This window comes from Rhinolophus sinicus, linkage group LG03, assembly GCF_036562045.2.
Source record: "Rhinolophus sinicus isolate RSC01 linkage group LG03, ASM3656204v1, whole genome shotgun sequence".
NCBI classification, from domain to species: domain Eukaryota; kingdom Metazoa; phylum Chordata; class Mammalia; order Chiroptera; family Rhinolophidae; genus Rhinolophus; species Rhinolophus sinicus.
Genome location: NC_133753.1, coordinates 165,879,549 through 165,902,928, shown reverse-complemented (window position 1 = coordinate 165,902,928; position 23,380 = coordinate 165,879,549). Strand labels below are relative to the sequence as shown.

Here is a 23,380-nt window from a genome sequence, read left to right as displayed (position 1 = left end):
CTCAAGGATGTTCTTAAGTTTAAAACAACGGATTTAGGAATTGTCCCCAAAGCTTAGTGATTATATGAGATGCGAGGTACCAGGCATAATGGCCGCAGTGGGCAGCACTAAGGAAAGCGGTGAAGGCCGTGCTGCCCACCGGTTAGTGCCACCAGAGCGTAGGGAGCAGCCGGGAACACCAGGGCTTGCAATTCATTCTAAAGTTAAAAACTAGACATCATTTTGGAAAAATACTTGAAAGCAAGAAATACGTTCTGTGGCCACATTCTTCTAACCACAGCTTTGACTGCAGCGCTTTCAGAAGCATTCGTACAGTCGGGGATCCTGGCTGTGGGGGTGTCATCCGTGTCTCCCTGGCTTCGCTCCTCATGAGCTGGTGATGAGCTGCTGGCTCTTCACTCTCTTCCTGCCCCATAGAGAGGAGCTTGTGTGGTTAGCAGCTTCTGCTACATTTATTTTAGCTTGGCTCTCCCTTCACAAAAAAAGAAACTACTACAGTTTTACCTTTGATTAAAGGTAGTTTCCAAAGTTCACTCTTCTCTTTCGTACAAATATATTTGTTGTACATCAAAAAATCATCTGAACCTCACATGCTGGCAGCTTGCTAACATCTTTAGTTGTGCAGACCAGTATCTGTGCCCTGTATCATATCAAAAGAATTATGAAATTAGGAATTATGAACTGCAGACCTCAGACATCAATTGGGTTCTCTGGATTTAAACCATTATATTGATTTTATAAAATCAGTTGTTTCTTAAAGTTTTATTGTATGTTCATGATTATTAAGAATATTCTTTCAACCACATTAAGATTCTGAAGGTATAAAATCTTTAAGAAATGATATATGCTTTTCTTATTCTCAAATTTTAAAGTCTTTATCTATATTTGGTTGGCCATAGGCAAATCAACATTTTCGCCACTGTATCCAGACTCTTCTGAAATAAAAAATGTGTTTACAGAATTTTCTTGACTTTATCACCCGAGTAACTGTATCACATATTTAATATTCAATATAAGCTGAAACACAAGAACCTTTATATATATATAACATTTCCCAGCAATGAATAGCCTATTTTACCAAACAAGCCACCAGAAATATAACAACCATGTGACTTCCCTCTTCATCTGTGGAACAAAGTGAACTGTATGAATGTGTGCATAGTGAATAAAATTAATCAAATGTTTTAAGTTGTGATACTGTCAAGTGAATGTTCTCATTCATAGTAAATGTCATTCTGCCCGTACATGTTTCATGATGACTGAATGAAGCTCTGAGGGTTGCTGAATTAGGATGTAATAAGGTTTTTACCTAGAACAAACTGCTTCTTACTGTATCTTCAGGACCAAACCAAGTTTAGAGGTCTGAATTCTTTTAATAATTAGATTTTTCATCATCAAGCAACGAGGTTTTTTTGTTGTTTTTTTTTCCAATTTATTTTCCTTGTCCCAACCCTGTTCCCTCCTTCTCAAAAGTTCTTTGTTATTTATTTATGAAATGAAAGTGAATTTTAAATTAATTTTATCTTTGCATTTTGATAGTTCTTCCCTTTAGGGACCTTTAGTCCCTTCAAAAGCTTGCTCTCGCTCACTTGAGTTGAGTATTACTATTTGCACCCTCCGGGGCTTATTCACACAGCCCATGCTGGAGCCCCCTTAGTATGACATGACACAGGAGTGTAATTTCTGAGGGTCTGGGGGCTAGTCCTGGGTTGCGCATCCCTGAGATGGGCATCTGAGGGGGCTCGGTGCCCTGCTGGTACCGTGCGCTGTGCGCTGGGGCTGATCCACAGGCTCTGAGAGCTCCACGGGTGAGGCAGTTCCAGTCAGACCAGGTAGGTACCTGGGAACTGCCTGCGTTAGGGAGCTGGGCAGACCCAGGTTCCCATGCAGCTGGCCTTTGCTGTGTTTCCCCGGAAATAAGACCTAGCTGGACCATCAGCTCTCATGTGTCTTTTGGAGCAAAAATTAATATAAGATCCGGTCTTATATATTATGTTATATTATATTAATTATATTATACCTGGTGTTATGTTACATTAAAATAAGACCAGGTCTTATATTAATTTTTGCTCCGAAAGACACATTAGAGCTGATGGTCCTGCTAGGCTTTATTTTCGGGGAAACACAGTAGTAAAGTTATTTGTTCCCTGTGCTTTACTTTCCACCTCTGAAAATGGGAGCGATAAGTGCTTTTCTTTTGGGGTTAAAGAGAATGAAATGAGACATGTGGGTGCAGCCCGGGCCTGCGCTGAGCATGTGCTCGTGTGACTATTTTGCCTGGATGGATGGCCGTCCTGCCCTTCTCTGTTAGGTGGATATTGGCCTTTGTGTTTTGAGATGTTTTCCTCAAATAAATAAATAAATAAATAAATCAAATAAATAAATAAATAAATAAATAAATAAATAAATATTGGAGCAGGGAGGGGAAAGAGTAATAACAAGTGGGTGGGTGGAGACCAAAAAGTAGGAAGGAAAGGGGAGGGAAGAAGTTAATGGGGAGTTAGCAGGGACTGGGAGGGTGTGGGTACCAGTGATGAGAGGATAAGAGCGAAATAGGCCACTTGACCAAATTAGCATTTTCTTTTCAACATTTAACATGTACAAGTGAATGAAGAAAAACAGGCCTAGTCCAGTGTTGGGCAACTTCTGCTCACCTGTCGCTGTTGCCCTCAGCCTGTCTCCTGTCTCTCACTCACACCATGGCTTCGATTTTCTGGGGCAAGGCCCTGGGAAGACAGAAAATCTAGTTTGTGTTTCTGGCATGTTCACGATTTCAAAGTGAAATAAAGTGCTTGCTTTTTTTTTTTAAAGGGAGAAAATGTAGCCTTTGGATCCCTGTTGCTTAGTGACTGACTGGGCCTTTTGTATAATTGGTCTTAGGAGGGACAAAACATACTGAGAATAAGAAAGTTAGTTGAGGAAAGGAAGGCAGAGTTCAGGTGCAGAAAGGACCCGGTTGGGCTGGGGGTGTTTGGAGCAGCCAGCAAGGCCACTGGGGCCTGGAGAGGTGGAGGACAGGGACATAAAGAGGGAGACGCTGAAAGGAGGCCAGACAACGTCTTCAACTCAGGTTAAAATGCCAGAGGCAGTACAGTGTGGGAGAGGGGTTTTTAATCCCCAGCCTTATTTTGCTGGGTCAGAAGTTCCCAGGGAAGTGATTTCTCTCTGCAAATCAGGAGGAAATGATGCTTTCATTTCAGTGCAGTGTGGCTGTGTTTGCTGGTGTGTTTGCTGCTGTGCTTATGTCCGGCCTGCAGTGGGGTTCTCGTTACGTACTCATTGACTGGCTGACACCCGAGCTTTACTACTCTCATTTTAGAAAAACCAAAAATGACATTGGAATGCTTCTTAAACAGTTTTTACTGATGGAAATAATTTAGTGGCATGCTGTGTAAATAATATGATGCTTTTGAAAATGGTGCTGAGTTCTTGGATCATAATTAATATATAATGAGTTCGAGCCCTTTAAGGTATAATGTTAGTGAACCTTGTCAAATGAGTAAATGCCTTAGTTTTAATTATTTTGTGTTCATTACAAATGTGTAATATAATTCCTCTAAAACTGAGTACATGTGGATTACGAGCCAGGTCATAGTTACTTCATGCCTTGCTCTTTGCAGCCTCAGCACGCTCGAAAACCATGCAAGATGGCTCACATTGGTAAGATACACAGAAAAGGGTAGGAGAGGGATGGGAGTGAATTTAGGATGTGAGTTCTGTGGAGCTGGGTTTGATGATGGGGAAGGTGGCAAAGTGCCTTTCTTTGAGCCTGGGCAATTGCAGTAAGTATGAAAATGAACCCATTAGGAATTTTGTGTGTACAGCGTCAGTTAAGAATGCCCAGAGGCCAGGATATTTTGTTAATACCAGTCCTAAACAAAGTCAAAATACGGGTTTAGTTTTCCTTTTATTGTTCCATAAGTGGATGGGAGGGACCCTTCTCAGTCGAGTGTAGCAGAGGACTTGGTGGCATGTTATTAATAAATGGAGAGTGGTAGGGCTTTCAGGCAGGCAGGGTCTTTACCATGAATTAGCTGTGGGACCTTGGACAAGTCACTTAGCCTCTTGTTTGTAAGGTTGAGAGAACTGTACCCAACACTGTTCTAAGGCCTTTCAGCTCTTTAAAAAATAAAAAAGAAATTCTGGAGGCCAGTTCCTTCGAATCCGGCCCCTGACTTCTCCAGCGGGTGTCCGTCCTGTCAGCACTGGGTGAGGAGGAGGAAGCCCTCGGGGTTTCTGCTCCTCCATGTGGAACAAAGTCTTGGGGGTATTAGTTTCTTAGTGAACTTTCTATCCTGTGGAGAAATTCTAATAATTCTCCCAACTAATTGAATAATTAAATTGAGTCCTCGACCGAAAGTTCATTCTCGACCTTTAAGCCTTTTTAGGAGGAGCTCTGTGTTCCTTTCTGTCTCCTTGCACAGAGATTGCCCTGAGGAAGAAACGACTGAAATCTGTTAGACTCGGCCTGGTGTCCTGGAGGGCGGCTGAGTTCCTTCTGCCTGTTGGGGAGCACAGCAATGGGGTGTGGTTGAAGTATATTGCCTCACTTTCAATAATACCTTTTCCTGTACTTTAAATACATTTTAAGAATGTATTTTCAGCGGAGTAACCTGGGGAGGCTGCACTATTTTGTGTGTTACCTTCTTGTAAGTTGTATTTTCTTCTGAACTAGAAATGTTACCTTTTTTTTTTTTTTTTAATGAACAGGAATATACTCACACTGCTGTATTGTCTGTCACCCCTTCTTATCCTTTCTTATTTAATCTCAGAATTTAATACTTGCCTACATTTTATTTTCATAATAAAATCTTGCTATGCCCATGTAGTATTCCAGAGGCAACTATCTAATATCTGTTAGCCCAAGAAATGATTTCGTAGTATGTACCTAGATTCCCATTCTAAAATGTTTTTCCCTCTGATCACTCCTGTTTTTCCTTTTATTTTAAAACTGTTGCCCTACTCATGAGTATTATTATGGAGTCTTTTGTTCAACCTAGCAGTGACCATTTTTCACCTTAGACTTTATTGTGTAATTTCTCTCCCTTATTCTTTCATTTCCCTTTTCTGTTTTGAAAGCAATGTGGCAATGTTTATGAGGGGAGGGGGCTGGCAGGGGGCGGATTCCTCCTAAATTAGCCACTTAGAAAGTAGAGGTTTTGTAAACCTTTGCCTGTTTTTGTATTGATTCCATGACACAAATGGGTTCCCTTTGTTCTTTAGATTCTGGGCAGTGTTTTTAGCTTTTATTTACACTCCTCTTGGGTTTAGTAAAAAATGCAGTACAGCTAAGAGAATGCTTAAAAGATGCTATGATGCTTTGTTACAGCGCTGCAGCTGGTTACATTGTACGTCTGCAATTGCTGCTTGAACAGCTACAGACTACTTACATTTGGTGGTTTTTTGTGTTTTTTTTCAGTATCATTTATTTCTTTTTAGTTTCAGGTGTACAAAACAATATAATAGTTAGACAGATTACTTATAGTTTTAAAGGTATCCTTTAAAAGTAGCAAGTCTGTAGTGATCTGTATTTTCCCTAATAGTTTTCTTTCTCCAATCTCTCCTTAAAGTGTAGACCTGATTGAAAATTTGGCTATCTCTGTCTTTATCATGATATTTATGAAGTGTGGAAATGTGTACAGATAATTTCCAGTTTGAGAGTTGTCAAATCAACTATTATAGGTCCTGAGTTGTTTCAGGCATGTAAGTCTTGTCACCTCAAAAAATAATGTGAGCCCCTAAAACAGGAACCATGTCTCTTTTCTAAAAAACATCATGTATCTCCTCCTACCTCCTTGCCACTGCACTCCTAATACTTTAATGCCGCTGTGGATTTGATTGCATTAAGTGGGTTAAAGCAAAATTCCAAGTGGAATTGGCTTTTGGGTGCTTACTCTCCTCAGTGGTTTGTTCTGTCCTTCCTGGCTTAGAAAATAATTTTTTGCCTGGATGTCCAACCGAAGCAAAGCAAAGTCCATGTATTCCTAAAGGGATTGTATGTTACTGTTTTCGATGGTAGTTCTTAACTTATATCATCTGTGGGGAGGGGGACAGGCACCCCACCTCCCTCCATGTAAATGTGGGCTTAGATTTTGGAAAATATTGAAATATGTGCTTCTTTTTCAATATTTTGTTTTGTGGTACCCTGTGTTACTACAAAGATAAGAAAATCAGACATCTTACAAACATTAAAGGACTTTACAGGCACAATTAGTGAATTGAATGAAGTTAGTAAGATTCCGGAAATTTTCAAAACCTGTATAGTTTATTTTACATACGCACAGGCCTTCTGAATTGCATGTCGGAATAAAAGCCAGGGACCTTGTAAGGAAGGTGAGAAGGAAGAAGGGTGGAAGGCTGGCCAAGGGGAGGAGAGGAAATAGCTGGTTCTCATCTGCCCCGCCTCCGTTTCCCAGCGCCCCGCTCACTTAGGCCCACCTTGCTTTTTTGCCCATTCGCTCTCCAATTTCTTTTCTAAATATCCGTGGTGTGTGCTTTGAAGTCAGTTATGCATTCAGATCCCATCTCCAGCTCTTGACTTGATTACCTGGTGACTTTGAGGCTCGGAGACTTTGAGTGGCTTTATCAGTTTCCTTGTCTGTTGTAGAGTTTGCAGTGGGGTTAGGGATAGTATACAAAAAGTGCCTAGCATATACTGGGGGTGCCAAAAACAATGTATACACATGACTTGTATTCATCTTTTGTTATCGATATATATTATTACGATTTTAATACCGTTTTTTCCTTTCTTAAAATGTGCATACATTTTTTGGCACCCTCTGTATTAGTACTGTTTTCGGCAGCTACCACTCAACTGTTCCTTGGCGCCCCCCCCCCCCCCCTGCCATCCCTCTCCTCCCCAAACTTTTCCTCAGTACACTGCCTGGCATATAGCAGGTTCTCTGAGCATTTGCCTTTGTGACACATTTCACGTAATCTTGGAGAAAGCCATATTCAACTCCCATGCATAATTACATACTTTGTGGTCCTATTTCACTTAGTGTTATGGTGGTGTGCCTGTCCTCAGCGTTCTTTTTGAGGTGACTTCCTCAAGAACTTATAGGGGGCAGGGACTTGGATGCTTAAATGTCTGGATCCCCCTGTTCCAGCAGTGTGCTCTATACATGTTGGGCCCTCATAAATATCTGTTAAACGAATTAAAGTTCTTGCCCCAGAAACCAACCTTTTGGGGCTTTGAAGAGAACGACATTTGTATTATTTACTAAATAAATTCATACTTAGGAGAAAAATAAATCTTAAATTCTTCCTGGCTCCTTTGGTATGTCCACTTAAAAAGCTTAAAGATGTTAAATGCCAAAAGGCCTCAGAGAGATTTAATACTTGCTGCTGTGTCCAAGAGTTTTGAAAATGTATGCTGATGTGATAAGTTGCAGAAACTTCAGAATTGTTCATTTTGAAGTTGGTTTTTTATAGATGCACATGTGCAATTCTGTGTAATAGAAGGTAGTTTCTGAGAATATGGTGATCTCGTTTGGAGTTTGACAAGCTGCAACTTGGTTGACATTCACACAGCTCTGGGCCAGATTTCAGAACTCCTCTGTGCTGGACCCTGTCCCTCATCTTGCAAAGCCAGGCTCTGAGAACTAGACAGGTAATACTTGCAGAATGTCACCATACGGAGAACAGCCGCTACACAGGTGCATCGGAATCTGAGTAGGGGGGACGCCGCGTGCCCAGTATTTGCACAGTGGGCGAGGGCACCTCTGATTTCAGGTGAAAAATGCTCAAATCACCTGGACTTTTCTCTCTTAACTTCCTGTTCTCTCTCTCATTTTTTAAAAATCATTTTAAACAAAGAATAGGAGATTTCATAATACCCTGTTCTTAAGTCATCTTTTTGAAATTTTTTTCCTTTAGTTCTGTCTCATAGGCATTCCTGGTCTTTTCAGCTTCAATTTTTGCATATAAATTGTGAAACTTGCACAAATGTGACAAAGAAATTTGCTACAAGAAATTATGTTTTCCACTTTTTTTGAGGCGAGAGCCTTTTCTCTTTTTAATATAAACTACAAGGAGGCAGACTTTGTTGCTTCACTAGTCTTGTCAACTATAGTAGAAATGTTACATGTGCCAAACTTTCAGTGACAGGCTTCTTAGTCGATCAGTCAAGGGTTTTCTTGAAGGCTTGTTAATGTGAATAACGAATTACTTATCTCTCTGGAGCAGACGCCACTTCTCTGGGGCGGGGTGAAGTGGAAGTGGGGTGTTCTCTCTGCTCCAGGGCTGTGCTATTTTTCATTTAAAGATCTCATTTAGAAAAAAATAAATGAAAATATACTCACATACATATATATATGTATAACATTTGTTGTTGGATTTTAATTTCTCAGGTCTTTGAGCTATGCCAAAACAATTTTTTTTAAAGCACACTGTTTAACCTCTGAGGGCTTCTATTAATAATATAGTTACTCTATGTTATTATATAGGAGATTTAAAGAAATTTAGAAACAGAGCTTTTCCCGTTGTATATTTCACCATTGGCTAAAACTGAACATTTGTGAAACGTTCTCAGCTTCCCCACTTCCTCCTAAACAGGCTACCCTTTTTTCCCCTTAGTATCGTATTCTCAGACTACCGAGCCAGGTGTCCTAAACGTCTCTCTGTCTTCTCTCACTGTGGTTTAGTAGAATGAGAGCTAGATGGAGTTAGGAAATCTGAATTCCTCAGCTGGCTGTGTTCAAGTAATTTGAGCTTTGTCATCACGCGTTTCCAAGCACCCATGGATATCCTTTATTTCCTGCCCGTAAACATCCTCAGCCTCTGCGTCCTCATGTGATTGTGCTCCTGGGGGAGGGTCTGCCCTCATGTGGCACCTGCCAAGGTGACCATCCCTTTCCCTTCCCCTTGAAGACACCTTTGGTGACATTCTTGACAAGATGCTATTGGCACCGCAGGCTTCACTGCCAGGTCATCCTTAGGGCAGACTCAAAACTCACTAATCCTTACAGCCCCTAAACAAAAGATGACAACTTCTTACTTACAGGGCCCTTACGTTCCAGGTGTGGGTCTCCTGATGGAAAATGGAGTCAGAACCAGGCGTAACCAGGCATGCATGCATTATTTACCCTTTTCTTGCCAATGGTACGCGGGATTGTAAGCCCCAGTAAAGTCAGCCTCCAACTGTAGTTTGCTAACGTTGCCCTCTTCATGGCATGTCATGATTTCTAAAACACAACCTGAGTTGGTGCTACCTTGTTTCAGAATCTCTATCTGCAGTCTTACAATAATTCTTTGGTGAGACTTTCTGAAGTGGGTTTGCATCCTCTGCGGGGTATTGTATTTATGGGTAACTCTTAATGTATGTGTATGTAATGGTGTCACACCTTTCCTCTTAAAAACGTGAAAACTGCATGTTTTCTTGGATTGTCTTTTTAAGGGACAATTCCATGCAGATCATTTTATGTATAGTATCTCTACTGGAAGAGATAAAACAAACTGTAGTTAATTGGTCAATGGCAAATGCTAGTTTTAATAAGTGAAATTGCAGCGGTGAAGGTGTTTTCAGAAACTTTACCAGATTACTTCAAAAAAAGAAAAAATCCCTTGAAATTCCAAAGGACTTTAAAATAGCTCAGGCAAGTATTTATAGTGCCCATGATTCTGTTTACTATGTAACTGTGGCATTGCAATATATGTATGCATTTTTTAATTAATTTTTTTTTAACTACAGGAGCTCTTACCAAAGTAAAGGAGAGTAGGCGACACGTGGAAGAAGGGAAGATGGAAGTCCAAAAGGCTGATGGCATTCAAGATCGCTGTAACACTATTTCTTTTGCCACCTTGGCTGAAATTCACCACTTCCATCAAATTCGAGTGAGAGACTTTAGATCACAGATGCAGCATTTCTTACAACAACAAATAATATTTTTCCAAAAAGTGACGCAGAAGTTGGAAGAAGCTCTTCACAAATATGACAGTGTTTAATGACTGGACATTGGATTGTGGAGTTCTTTCAGTTCAAGGATAATTTCTACAGCAGAATAAAAACTGCTATCAAAGAGCTATTGCCAACTATCAGTGGTGGTACAAGGATGGTTTTGTGTTAACTGAGACTTGGCTGAATATGTAATTATGTAGGAAAGAAACAGTTAATATGGTTATATAATAGAAACAGTACCACACATTGTAACTAAATTATACTATGTATGCCTACACTACCATTGTAACTTTTCAAATAATGATTATACTATTTGCCTTATTGCTTTTTGAAGTATGGGTATTTTAGTGCATACTTTGTAGACCTCAAAACCCATGAAGGGTCTCAAAGAAGCTGGCTGGATAAAAGCCTGCTGTGGATGCCTTTTTACTCTCATAGATTGGGATTACCTAAATTCAACCTGTTCTCTGTTTACAAACTCCAACTAGAGCAGCTATGCGACTTTGTGCCTTTAGACTCTTGGTTTTCATTTCTCTACCTTAACCCCCACACCCACACCCCTATCCTCCCCCCACCCCTGCTTTTTTTTAAGTTCCATAACTTTGCTGATTGAAAGAGTGAAAGGCCAGTACATATAATGACAAATTGCTGGTAACTTCATATTGGCATTGGGGGCAGGTGGGAGTATCAGCTGTCATCAGTTTGCACAGCAAATGTTGTCTCCTGGTACCTGCTGGTGAGTGCAGCGGAGGGAGATTTGATTCCCATCGTGGGATATGAAGTCTGTTAGGGAAGGCAGTGGTGCCACTCTATTCCCGTAGATGCTACAGCAGCATAGCTCTTCACTCAAGTGTCCTGGAAACTTGGTGTGGAGATTTAAACAAACAAGTCTTATAATAACACGGAGAAAGAGGAGTCTAATCAGTTGGGGATACAAGCACAGAATCAGTGAGGACACACACTCGGTTTTACTTCTTAGGAGGGTTTTCTTTTGTTTTTGTTTTTTTTTAGCTTGAAGATTTTCTTTTACTATTCAGTGTGATTTTTGTTTTTAATGGATCTACACTGTTACCTGATTGAGACTCCACTGTGATTCACTCGTTTACTTAATCAAACACTTTTCAGGGATGTCTGTAAAATTCAGTGTTATACGTGATGAGAAGTAGTGTTGATCTAAGAGGGACCAGAAATAATTTCTACTATTCCAAATGCTGAAATTGTTTTTTTTTTGTTTTCTTTTTTTTAAGTATTGATAATCCCCCAGGCCATTTATCTTAACTATATTCTTTTATTATCATAAGGGAAATACAAATGGCTGATAAATACCAAAAAGATTCAAAAGCAGCTTCATTTAAAAAGCACAAAGAGATTCTGGCTTGAAATGCCAACATCTCAATGTTATTCATAGTTGCTGAGCTAAATAATGTGATTCTTGCGTTTACAGATATAAAAATTGTCACTGAAAGGTTAAAGTAGCTACTGTTTTATGAAGTCAAACTTATGCTGCCTCAGAAATCCCTGGGTATTGACATGAAAGTAAAGAGGTCAGTTTGAAATATTGGTGAGTCACATTGATTAAAGAAAAGGGTGATTATTGAAATTACTTAACAGCACAGTAAAAAGTAATCTCATATGGGTTGAATTTTTAAGATCAGAGTATAATTTTGATGAAAATTTTATACCTTAGATAACTTAGAGCCAGATTTAACATCATGTGGCTTTGTCTCTACTGCAGATATGTGGAACTGTAACCAGATATATTCTCTAAAAAGGAGCTTTCTCTTAACAATTGCAAAATACAGTTTGATAAACAAAACCCATCTATACATAAATGTTAATTTTATTGCATAAGTTTGGAGGTTTAAGTCTAGCATTTAAGTTTGAATCTGTATTGGACAAATAAGCACTATGCTTTCCAAATCAGTTTTATTTGCCTCTTTATTTTGATGGTGGTTTGATTTTTTTTTTAAGTAAAATAACTAAACTTGTGCAATGGTAGCATGGAAATTATCTGAGGTGTCTTGTATGATTGTGCTTTAGCCAGGGTGGACATAGCTTAAATTATAAAAACTAAAGATTAAAGTACAATGAAGTGTAAGTTCATGCTGCCGACTTAAAAAAGAACTTTTGTTCTTTATAACTATATAACTTTGTAATGCCACTGATTCATAAGGGGTTTTAAATTAATTCTGTGGGGTAGGACACCAGAATTAGTCGTGTTCATTTTCATCTAAGGTCTTTATTTCTCTAACGTTCTTGGTCCTATTGAAACATTTCAGTATGCAAAAATACTGCAATGTTCAAACCCAAGAGAAAAGCCATCATAATGTGTATGCTGGTCATTATGATCAGTGTGGTACAATTTTTTAAAATAAACTATCATGCCCTTCATGCCATTATTTGTCTTTATTTCTATTATTTATAATTCTCTTATATGATGTATTTATAACATGAGGGCGTCCACTTGAGCCTAGTTTTGCTATTTTAATTACAGATGGAGTTGTTGATAATACAGTGAGACTGGTTCTACAGTCATGTCTCTTCCATTAGAAGAGACAGTTCAACTCTTCTAGGCTGTTGTATGTGAAGGTACTGTTTAAACCCAGAATAAGGGAACACATTTGAAAGTGAAATACAAAGCCAGAGCACACTGGCTTGAGCAGAGTAGGAGGGGTTTTCATGGGCCTCGCTGAGAGTTGTTTGACTTTTATTCATAACAATACAGCAGATTCCTAAATGCCGGTTTGCAATTGTCTTAGATTTTGCTGCTGTTCTCCTAATTCAGGACTTGAACAATGTTTTAGTCTCTCAAGTCAAGCGTGTACAGTTTATGTATAAACCTTTAAATGTCATTCTTACTAAGTTCATTGTTACAGCCATTTTTTCTGTTTATGTCTTTATTGCCTCAGAATCGCATACCATGTCGGATACCTTTAAATCCATGAGCATTATCCAATTTTCTCATTTCCAATCTTATCTTTGGCTAACAGAATAAGTAAAACAGGGTATTATTTATTTATAGACTAAAAATGTTGAATATTGTTTTATTTCCTTCAAAATGTTATGCTTAGTGCAGATCAGCCATGTTTATCTTTTTAAAATAAACAAAGGTTGCTTTATTTCTCAGCTTCAGTGAAATACTATAATTATTTTTCTCCATTTATTTAATGTGAAAGACTTATACATAACAATGGAAGAGTGTATTTCGTGTCTTAAGCTTCCATCTGTAGTTGCCATATAAATTGTTCACGAAACTCTATAGCTAATTTGATTAATTTAAAATCATCACCCATTCAGGTAGTCCCACTAAGTATCTGTTTATGTTAGTAACTTCAGTAACTTGTACCAGAAGTCGGCCAAGGGCAAGGCAAGTTGTCCTTATGAAGCCACCTTCAAAGGGGCTTAGAAACACACAACATAGGAGGTATTCTGTGGCTGTGGGTCCTGTCAGCTTATCTGGAAATGTTTTCTAAGTTTGAGGTGGCCAGATGCATCAGACCATATTTTTCTAGCGGTTTAAATTTTCAGTCACTCTAGGAAATTGGGTGCAGGACTTAATAACTGCTGAGTTGTTGGTCTTCTCTGCAAGCACAGTGGGGAAGCTGACTAAGCAGATCAGTGAGAAAGGCAAATCACTGGAGCCAGGGGTTGTATCCTAGTTTCTGCGCTCTCTTAATGACCCCTGGCTACTCACCAACCCATCTCTGAGCCTCAGTTTCCTCAATTGTATGGTAGGCCTACTTAGATTTTATTGAATGATTGAGAGCATTATATTAACCAGTATGTAAAGTCCTTAACCATTTTGCAGTATTCTCTCTAAATAACAAATGTGGGAAGGACAAATATTCCAGAAGTAGGTACTTAATAAATGATAGCAATATTCCCAGACGTGGTGTGGCCCTGAGCTAGTCAGTCTCTCTGAGTCAGTTTTCTATCTGTAATGGGATATAGTATCTCCTTCACAGAAATATTGTGAAAATTGGATGACAAATAGAAAGCTCTGAGCCCAAAGCGTGACAAGAGTAAGAACAATAAAGATGCTCTGTGATTATGTGAGAAGGGATGAGATGAAGGATTTAAATAGTAAGAACTTCATATCAGCTGTGCTGGAAAATTAAGGAATCCAGTCTTGGGTCCCAGTCAGGCAGAATTTCCTGCTTTCTACCGTGGTTCTGTCACCTTCCACCTGCCTTGGCCAGCGCTGCCCTCAGATGCAAGCCCCCTCTGCAGGTTCCTGCTCCTAAATCATAACACAGCATCCTTGCACATTCTGCCTAGAGCCTAATTCTCCATGCTTGTCAAACTCACTCATTCCCCCTGCTGGGGTGGTGAGGGGCTCAGCTCTCCAGCGATAAAACCCATTTTCAATAAGGCTCCCCACTTAGTCTTGAAGAACTAAATACCAGTATGTTTAGGAAGTTGTCCTATAGATCTTACCAGAAATATCTGAGGCAGACGGCTCAGAATTCTGCTTTTGTTCACCAATGAATGATTTTATTGATGTCTTCTGCTTTCACACCTTGAAAATGCGTTCCGAGGCCTAGGCCACAGAGGAGCGGCCCTCAGTGCTTGGGATCTCAGCCCTGACCTCGTGCCACACAGACGTTTCTAAATGAAACTGTCAGTGTGTTCGCTCGATGAAGTTGAATTCAATGCCTCTCCGTCGCTTTTGGAGCAACCATGCCCTGAATCAAATAAAACATTGGTGTACAGCAAATTTGGTTAAACATTTTGGTGGTTCTGCTTCTGTTTAACCTAACAGTTAGAAAATACCAAGTTATACATTCAAAATGTTTCTCTTGGGAGAAAAATCTTTAAAAAAATTTGGAGTACAATTTTAGGATTCAGCAAATTAGGTCCAGCTTAAAACCAACAGTATTTCACTGTATCTCTTGCTGTTCGGCAGCTGTAGTTTTGATCACTTTTTTATCACCTGGCCCCAGTTTGCGAACTCCTTTGTGAGCCAACTGGAGTAGTGAGGTGCCAGCTCCATATTCAGTACAAGGCTGCAACCCTGTGAGACCAGGAAGCCCAGGGGCCTGTCTTCTTTATCTGAACCAGAATATCTACAGGAAAAGCAAAACCTGGAACCTGGAGAGAAAGGGGCTTCCTTGACACATGGTGCTTTTTGATGGCTCCTATTCTAGAATCCATGGAAAGAAATTTTGACCTTTTAGCTATGCTGACAGGTAATTTCATGATAAATTGCAGTTATCTGAAGGACTAAAAACTATACATGTCAGTCATTTTTGAAAAAGGACAAGAAGCTCCTTATATACAAATAATGGAAATTTCCCAAGAAAAATTACATGAAAACAATAAAAGGCAGGACACTATTTTGTATGTTATCCTTCAAGTAAAAGATTAGAAAATAAATGTTTGTTTACATGTGCACAGATTGTTTTCTGGAAGTAGATGCAAACATTTGGTAACAAGGTAACATTGCTTTGGGGTCTGGGAACTGGGTGGCTTAGGGATGCGTAGGAGGAAGATTTTTATTGTATACACTTTTTAAAAAATTAAATTTATTGGAGTGACATTGGTTAATAACATATGTTTCACTTGAAACTTATATAATACATTGTCTGTATATTGCATTGTGTGCTCACCACCCAGAGTCTAGTCTCTCTCCATCACCATGTATTTGACCCCCTTTACCCTCTTCATCCTCCCACCCCCCTTCTCTCCTGGTAAGCACCCTTCTGTTGTCTGTGTCTGTGAGTTTGTTTGTTTGTTTGTTGTTTTGTTCATTTGTTCCTTTCTGTTTTATATCCCACATACGAATGAAATCATACGGTTCTTTTCCTGTCTGACTTACTTCACTTAGCATGATATTCTCAAGGTTCATCCATGTTGTTGCTAATGGCAGCGTTTCATCCTTTCTTATGGCCGAGTAGTATTCCATTGTATATATGTACCGTATCTTCTTTATCCAGTCATCCATTGAAGGACATTTAGGTTGTTTCCATTGTGTACCTTTTTATATCTTTTGAATTTGAGTGACTGAATGTATTTTCTATTTTAAGAAAATTTTAAATTTAAAAATTGACAGGGAGATTAGCAAAAACAAAACAAAACAAAACTCAGGATTTGAAAAGGAGGGTGGAATTACATACAGCTCTGTGAAAACCTGAGATCTGGAAGCAAATTGTGCAAACATAGAAGGAACAATCTTATAAGGGTAACAGACTCATAATGACCAAATTAATCCTCATTGTGTTATTTCTTGTTGACATTCAAACAGCATTAGGAAATGTACTGTTAACGAGAATATGTAAAATATACTGGAAAGAGACATACAAGGTCTGACAAGTTCATGAACTCATCCTAGAAAAAGTGCTACATACCTCATTGCTGAGTATCACTACAGTCACCTTCAAAGTACTCCCCTTGGGAAGCTATGCACCATCGCCGGCACCTAGTCCACCCTTCAAAGCAATTTGAAACACTTTTTCTGGAATGGCCATCAGAGCTGTTATATTACCCTTGATGTCCTGAATGTCATCAAAATGTCTTCCTTTCAATATATCCTTTATCTTCGGGTAAAGAAGGAAGTCATTGGGGGCCAGATCAGGTGAGTAGGAGGGTGTTCCAATACAGTTATTTGTTTACTGGCTAAAAACTCCCTCACCGACAGTGCCGTGTGAACTGGTACATTGTTGTGATGCAAGAGCCATAAATTGTTGACGAATAGTTTAGGTCGATTAACTTTATCATGCAGCCTTTTCAGCACTTCCAAATAGTAAACTTGGTTAACTATTTGTCCAGTTGGTACAAATTCATAATGAATAATCCCTCTGATAGCAAAAAAGGTTAGCAACACCGATGCATCAAGTTCACAAACTTGTCTGACCTCGTATAACCAAACCACAGTCTGTTATTTCCTGTGGTATTATCTTCTAAATAAAAAAACCCTCGTCTTCCTCCCTGTCCTGGGAAGGCTTCCAACAATGCTCTCATGCCAGTGTCTCATTCCTCTCTGCACTTCTATCACGTTTGTGATGGCACGTAGACGCTAAGTACCCATAGATCCTGGGCTGAGATCTATTTCTTTTTCCTACAACTTATATATCGAGCATTTATTTATGCCCTAGGTATAGCACTATTACCTGCCGTTACATACATTACCTGCCATTATATACATTACAAAACTATTTTACAAACAAGGAAACGGTTATAGACATTCTGTAATAGTCATGCAGCCAGAAAGAGGCAGATGTGGGATTTGAATCCAGGTCACCAGACTCCAGGGTCAGATTCTACAGCTTGTATTAGTCACTTTACTTGATACACTGCGCTTTAGCCAGTGAGGAGGTAGTGTGGCTGTCCCCTTGAAGAGCGGAACTGTCCCTGTCTTACACCTCCTGGGATCCCACATGACAGCCATAGGCAGTACATACAGGAGAACTGTGGTTTGGAGAACAGAAGACCTCTTTGACTCACCAGGTTTGCGAATAACACTAAATTGCATTTTATGAAAGAAATGAAATGTCAAAAAGCTAGCCCTCTGTGTTTGCACCACCAGCACAGCAGTTGGCCTTCTCATGAGGGCAGTTTTCCACAAAGAAGGACCTCTGTTCCAGTTCCAGGAGCACGGCGGAGTCAGCCACAGATGGAGAGAGCCGGCCGGCGCCCTGGCCACAGTGCCACTTTGTTCGGCTGCGGACCTGCGTCTGTGCCCCAGCCTGCTGGACCCAAATCCATGCCTCAGCTACGTGACACATGACCGCACATCATGCCCCACCCAGCCATTTGTGAACAGAAATCTATATATGCCCGGTTGCTGCTGTTTGTTCACCCTAAATATAAACGTAGGCAGCGTTTGGAAGAAAGGTGCGAGCTGAGCTCCAGGAATCACAAGGGACACTGATGTCTGAGCGGGCGGCCAAGGGGTCTCACAGGTGAAGGCTGAGAGCTCACGCCATCAAAGCTGCCTGGAGACTGAAGCCCTGTAGAAGTTGAAAAAGTAATAAACTGCCATGCTAGTGCTTTTATTCCTTCCACACAAAAACTTTGAATGGGAGCAGACTACGTATTTTCTGACCAGCGTATTCTCTCCTGCTTTACCCCGTGGGAAACCAAATCATCATCCAAAAGTGGTTGTGAAAAACGTAGTTACTCCAACATCAACACACATTGAGTCATTCAGTTTCCAGAGCTTGATGAAGCCATCGGCACCGTAAGATATCCTGGGTACTTGGATTAATGTGTTCCTTTGTCCAACAAATATTTATTGAATGTCTATTTTCCAGGCATTATTCTAGGCACAAGGAGTACAGCAGTGAACAAAACCAGCCCAAAACCCTGCCCTCATGAATTTACATTGTAGTTGGGGGGAGATGAAATAATCAAATGTATTAGTGAAATATTTGATATTTCAATGGTGATAGTGGTGTGGGGAAAAAGTGGGCATGGGGCAGGAAGTATGAGTTGTGAGGGGTGGGAGAATTTATTTGAAATAAAGTAGTCAGGACAGGCCTCCCAACCTGAAGGAAAGCCCTGAAGGACTTGAGTGAGCCATGTGGATGCCCAGGGGGAAAACATTCCAGAGCATCAGCAGCAAGTGCAAAGGCCCTGAGGCAGGACCCCACCTGGCGTGTTTGAAGCTCAGCAGGGAGGGAGTGTAGGATGGGAGTGGGGGTTGGGGGTCAGGGTAGTGGAGGTGCAGAGCTGAGGAGAGGAGATAAAGACTGGAGATGGGGGATCCAGGTCGTAGAAGGTCGTATGTAGGTTGTTGTGAGGACTTTGGCTTTTACTCTGAGTGACACCGGGAGTCTCTGTGGGGTTTGAACAGAAAAGAGCATGATCTGCCTCATGTGGTGACAGGATCACTTAGGCTGCTGTATAGGGACAGAAAAGGCAGAAGCAGGGAGATGAGTTAGGAGGCTCTGTGATAATCCAGACACAATGGGGGCCACACAAAGATGGAGGCAGTAGGGGCTGAAGACAGTGGGGGCGAGTCCCTTGCCCAAGGCACCCTGCGCCCAGTATGGAGCTAGCAAGCACAGGAACAGTGCCGTCCTGCATTTTCTGTGTCCTCCACAGCTGATGACCACCCCTTTGGATTGATAACTTCTTACTTTATAGTTTTGCTTTGCTTCAAGGGCCATTCATTCTTAGTGTGACTCTTCTGATCTATTATGTATTTTGTAACTCAGCTCTCAGATAATGCGAGGGGCCACCTCATCACTGTCTCCAGGTATAATAGCCTGACTAGAGGGTAGACACACAAAATTGACTTCCAAGGTTCTGGTTGCACACATCCATATTTCAGCAATAGATTGGTCATCCTGGTTATGGCCTGAGAATCTTGTCTCTCTCTCAGTGCGGTTATATCTGCCTGGTCCCTGTAGTGGCTACTTCTGACCAGCGCTGGTATTTCCAGCTAGGGGTTGAGGATCAGCAGTTGCCTCTCCATCCACCCTGGGAACCTCATAACTGCCGGTTGGAATGCTGCCACGTGGTATTGGCAAACTGAACTGGCAAACTGGAACAGACTGCTCACAATTCCTTTGGACTCCTTCCCACTCCCTGATATGCAAACATTTGATCCGCTGCTCTTCATGGTCGAACCTCCATTGTACTCTGTGCTCGGCCTGCTGGCCAGGTGCCTCTGCTGTACCATTGTCTATCGAGGGGCGCCTTCTTATTAAACCTTCCTTTTTCTCCCATTTGATCACTTCTTTTCTTTTTTCTTTTCTTCTTTTCTTTTCTTTTCTTTTCTTTTCTTTTCTTTTCTTTTCTTTTCACCATTGCTTGTCTTTTCACAAATATCTGTAAATGAGTTGATAAAACTTGAAAGGATTTCTTTCTCAGTCTCTCCTGCCTTCAGGTATGGTATTTTTCCACCCTGGCTTTCCATTGGCATCACCTGGGGGAACTTTTAAAAAATATGAAGATGCCTGGACCCTGCTCTAGACCAATTGAATCAGAATCTAGAAAGTGAAGCCCAGGCTTCAGTATGTTTGAAAAACTCCCCAGATGATTCTGAAGCACAAGTTTGCTTTCTTTCTTCAAGTCAGTATAAACAGGGCCTAGTACTGGCAGGCCGTCCAGGCTTCTCATTCACGAAGGCTCTCAAAGGTCCCCTCTAAATGAGGTCTAATAGAAAGTCAGAAGCAGTGAAGGGATTGAAAGAAGAAAACGTTCATTATGTAAATTGAATCTCTGTTCCCTTATCAGAACACATGGCCTGTAATGAACTATGAATTAGTATCGTTTCAGTCTGTAATCATGTTGAATAGCACAATTTTATTTCATTGTATTTTGTATGTGTTAAAAGCAATGATCTGTTAAATATACATGAAATAAACCACAAAATATTTTTCATGCTTTAGTGCATTGGGGCTTTGAAGAACCAGAAGTGGCTCCAGCCTGCTTGCGGCTGAGGGCCTTCTCTGGGAGCAGCCATGGCCTGGAGGAGGAGTACAGGGCAGGGACCCCAGGAGATGGGTCTTCCTTTCCTGGCCCCGAGGCTCTGAGCAGATCTCTTACTCCTCTCCTGCAAGGAAGGTTTTATGATTCTATTATAAAGGCGGGGAAACTGAGGTTCGGAGAATGTGAAAAGGCTAATTATGTGGAAGTCCTTGTGTCGTGTCTTCTCATATGGCACCCCACCCACACACCCATATTGGACATCATGCCAACTAACGCTGTGTATGCTGTTTCCTCCCCCGGCACAGCCTTCCACATCTTCTTTGTCTGGTTGAATCCCACTCCTCCTTTGGAACTGGTTTCAGGCACTTCCTCCTCCTGGCAGCTGCCCTGTCCTGCCCTCCCCCCTGGTGTGGTTAGATGCCCCTGTGCTCCTGAGCTGCTCATGCTCTCCCCGGCCTCGGCACTTCTTGCACTTGGTAAAATTCTCTTGCCTGCTTCCCCTCCTCCTTCTCTAGTCAGCGTCTTTCCTCTGTCTTTTCCAGTGTTTAGCATAGTGCTTGGCATTTTTATAGGTTTATTGTAAGAGTGAAATCAGACTGGGTGACTTAAAAGTCCTACATTCTGAGTGTTGTGTTATATTTGCTGTGCGTTTGTGAGCAGGATAGTTTATTAACCGGAATTTCTTTGCTGTATTTTCCCTCTTTCCTATTTTAAACTGATTGGCAAGCCCTTGCCAAAAGCAGAAAGAGAAATTAGCTCCAGCTGTTCTCTTTGGTGAAACTCTAAAATCTTCAACACCCAGGGCAATGACACAATATTTTATTAGGCTTTTATTGATGCGTGTTTAAGTTGCTTACAATTTCTTTTTGTCACAAATGATGCTGCAATGAGTATCTTTAGTCATCGTATTAGTTTCCTATTGTTTCTGTAACAAATTGTCACAAATGTGGCTTAAAACAATACAGATTTATTACCTCCCAGTTCCAGAAGTTAGAAATCCAAAATAGTTTTCATCATGGTGTTGGCAGGGCTGCGATCTTCTCTGGAGACTTAGGGGAAAATCCTTTTTCTTGCTTTTCCAGCTTCTAAAGGCTGCAGCATTCCTTGGCTCCTGGCTCCCTTCCATCTTCACAGCCAGCCAATGTTGGTTTCTCACACCATCACTGAATCCCTCCTACACTGACCCTTCTGCCTTCCTCATCCACATTTAAGCAACCCTTGGGATTACATTGGGTCTACCTGGTGTAATCCAGGAGCATCTTCTATTAAGGTTCGCTGATCAGAAACCTCAATTCTCTCTACAACTTTGTTACCTCCTGCCATGAATATGACATATTCACAGGTTCTCATCTTTTGGGGATTAGGATGTAGACATCTTTGGGAGACTATTAATCAGTTTACCACAGTCAGGTATCTTTGAACATTTGTATGATTATCTCGGTGGTATAAATTAACTAGAAATGAATTTGCAGGGTTGGTGGGGATGGGGGAGAATGCACAAAAAAATTTAATTGCCCTCTTAAAGGTTTAGTGTTCCATCAGCTCTGTATGTGCGTATTTCCCTTATCCTGACCAGTCCTGAACATTTTAATGGGAAATACCCTATGATGAACATTTTCTTGCTAGCAATTCCTAAAATAGGATCTGAATTCATTGATTTATTAATTTATTAATTAGTTTGTTACTGTTTAGTACATACTCTTAATGCATGCCAGGCACTACCTGACCTCTAAGAATTTACAAAGCAATAAGTGGGATAAGACACAAGTGCCAATACATGGCAAGTGATTGGAGAATTGACTACTTGTATAGTATCCATCTATTGCAACTTACATGATCTAACTCATTATAATCAATCACCTTTATTTTGGAAAACTTCATGTTTTTACCTAAATAGTTGGATAATCATGCAGTATTAGTAGTAGAACATGCCGCTGCCAAAACTTTTGTGTGAGTGTAAAAATTTGACAAGTCTCAAAAAGTAATCTGAAAACTTGATTATCTGAAGTAAGCTAGTCACAGAAAGACAAATTTCACTTATATGAGGTATTTAGAATGGTCAAATTCAGAGACAGAAAGTAGAATGGTGGTTGCCAGGGGCCGGGGAAAGGGGAAAATGGGAATTACTTAATGGGTATAGAGTTTCAGTTTTGAAAGATGAAAACAGTTCTGGAGATCTTTGCACAATAAGGGGATTATACTTAATACTACACTTAAAAAATGAATGAGATGGTAAATTTTATGTATATTTTACAAAATTAAAAAAAAAATCTAAAAAAAAGAAAAATTGGTTATCTCCTAAGCAGTCATGGAGAAAGTTCCTGCGAACATCTGCTGAGTCCAGCTATGCTGGGCACTTCCGCATCGTCCTGTTGAATCCTTGCAACAACCCTGTGTGGTAGGTTCAATGACCTATTTTGCAGGTGAAAGACTAAGTAACTTGCCAAGAGTCACACACACTGGAATTTGAGCCCAATTTATCATTCTCCTGTGTCCTCATGCCTGATCATTAAAGGTGCATGAGCGAATGAAAGTGATTTATTCTGTGAGCACCACCTCAAATGTTCTCTAAAGTATTAGGTTGGTGCAAAAGTAATTCCAGTTTAAAAGGATAAAAATAATTGCAAAATTACTTTTGCACCCACCTAATAGAAGTGCCTATATTAAAAATGACACAAGGACACAATTACTTAACTAGAATATAAATTCCTAGTAACATTCACTGGCTTTTCCAGCTAAGGTTTATCTTCCTAAATAAGATTTTGACTTCCTCCCTCTCTCCATTCTTCCTTCTCTCCCTCCCTCCTGTCCTTCCTCCCTCTTCTCTTTTTCTTTTCTTTTTTTTTTTTCCAGTATTAGAGTAATGTCTACATCATGGCCCCACAGAGCAGTACAACCCATATTGGGGTAACATAATTAGATTTGCCCCTGCCCACACCATTCTTTCATTCAGAGAGGGCTGGGAAAAATCTGTAAAGGACAAAGGACATGCCCTACCCATTTCTGCTGTGACATGGGCCCCTGATGATATCACATAAAGTCATTTCCTGCTTGGTCCTTATCTCTAATGCTGACTAAATTGATAGCCTTACTTCCTTTGGTTTT

The 23,380-nt window shown here is 40.5% G+C and overlaps 1 protein-coding gene across 2 annotated transcripts in view; it reads left to right on the top strand.

Annotated features, from left to right (window-relative positions):
• SNX18 (sorting nexin 18) overlaps positions 1–23,380 on the top strand; it is a 69,672-nt gene that overhangs the window by 13,574 nt on the left and 32,718 nt on the right. The window contains exon 2 of one of the 2 annotated variants that reach the window (XM_019756147.2): positions 9,692–12,289. The exons of the other annotated variant lie outside the window; for it this stretch is intronic. Within the exon in view, the coding sequence (XP_019611706.1) occupies positions 9,692–9,945 (254 nt within the window). The 3' untranslated portion in view covers positions 9,946–12,289. Of the gene's footprint in view, positions 1–9,691; positions 12,290–23,380 lie in introns of those variants that run through there. 2 annotated transcript variants of the gene reach the window in all.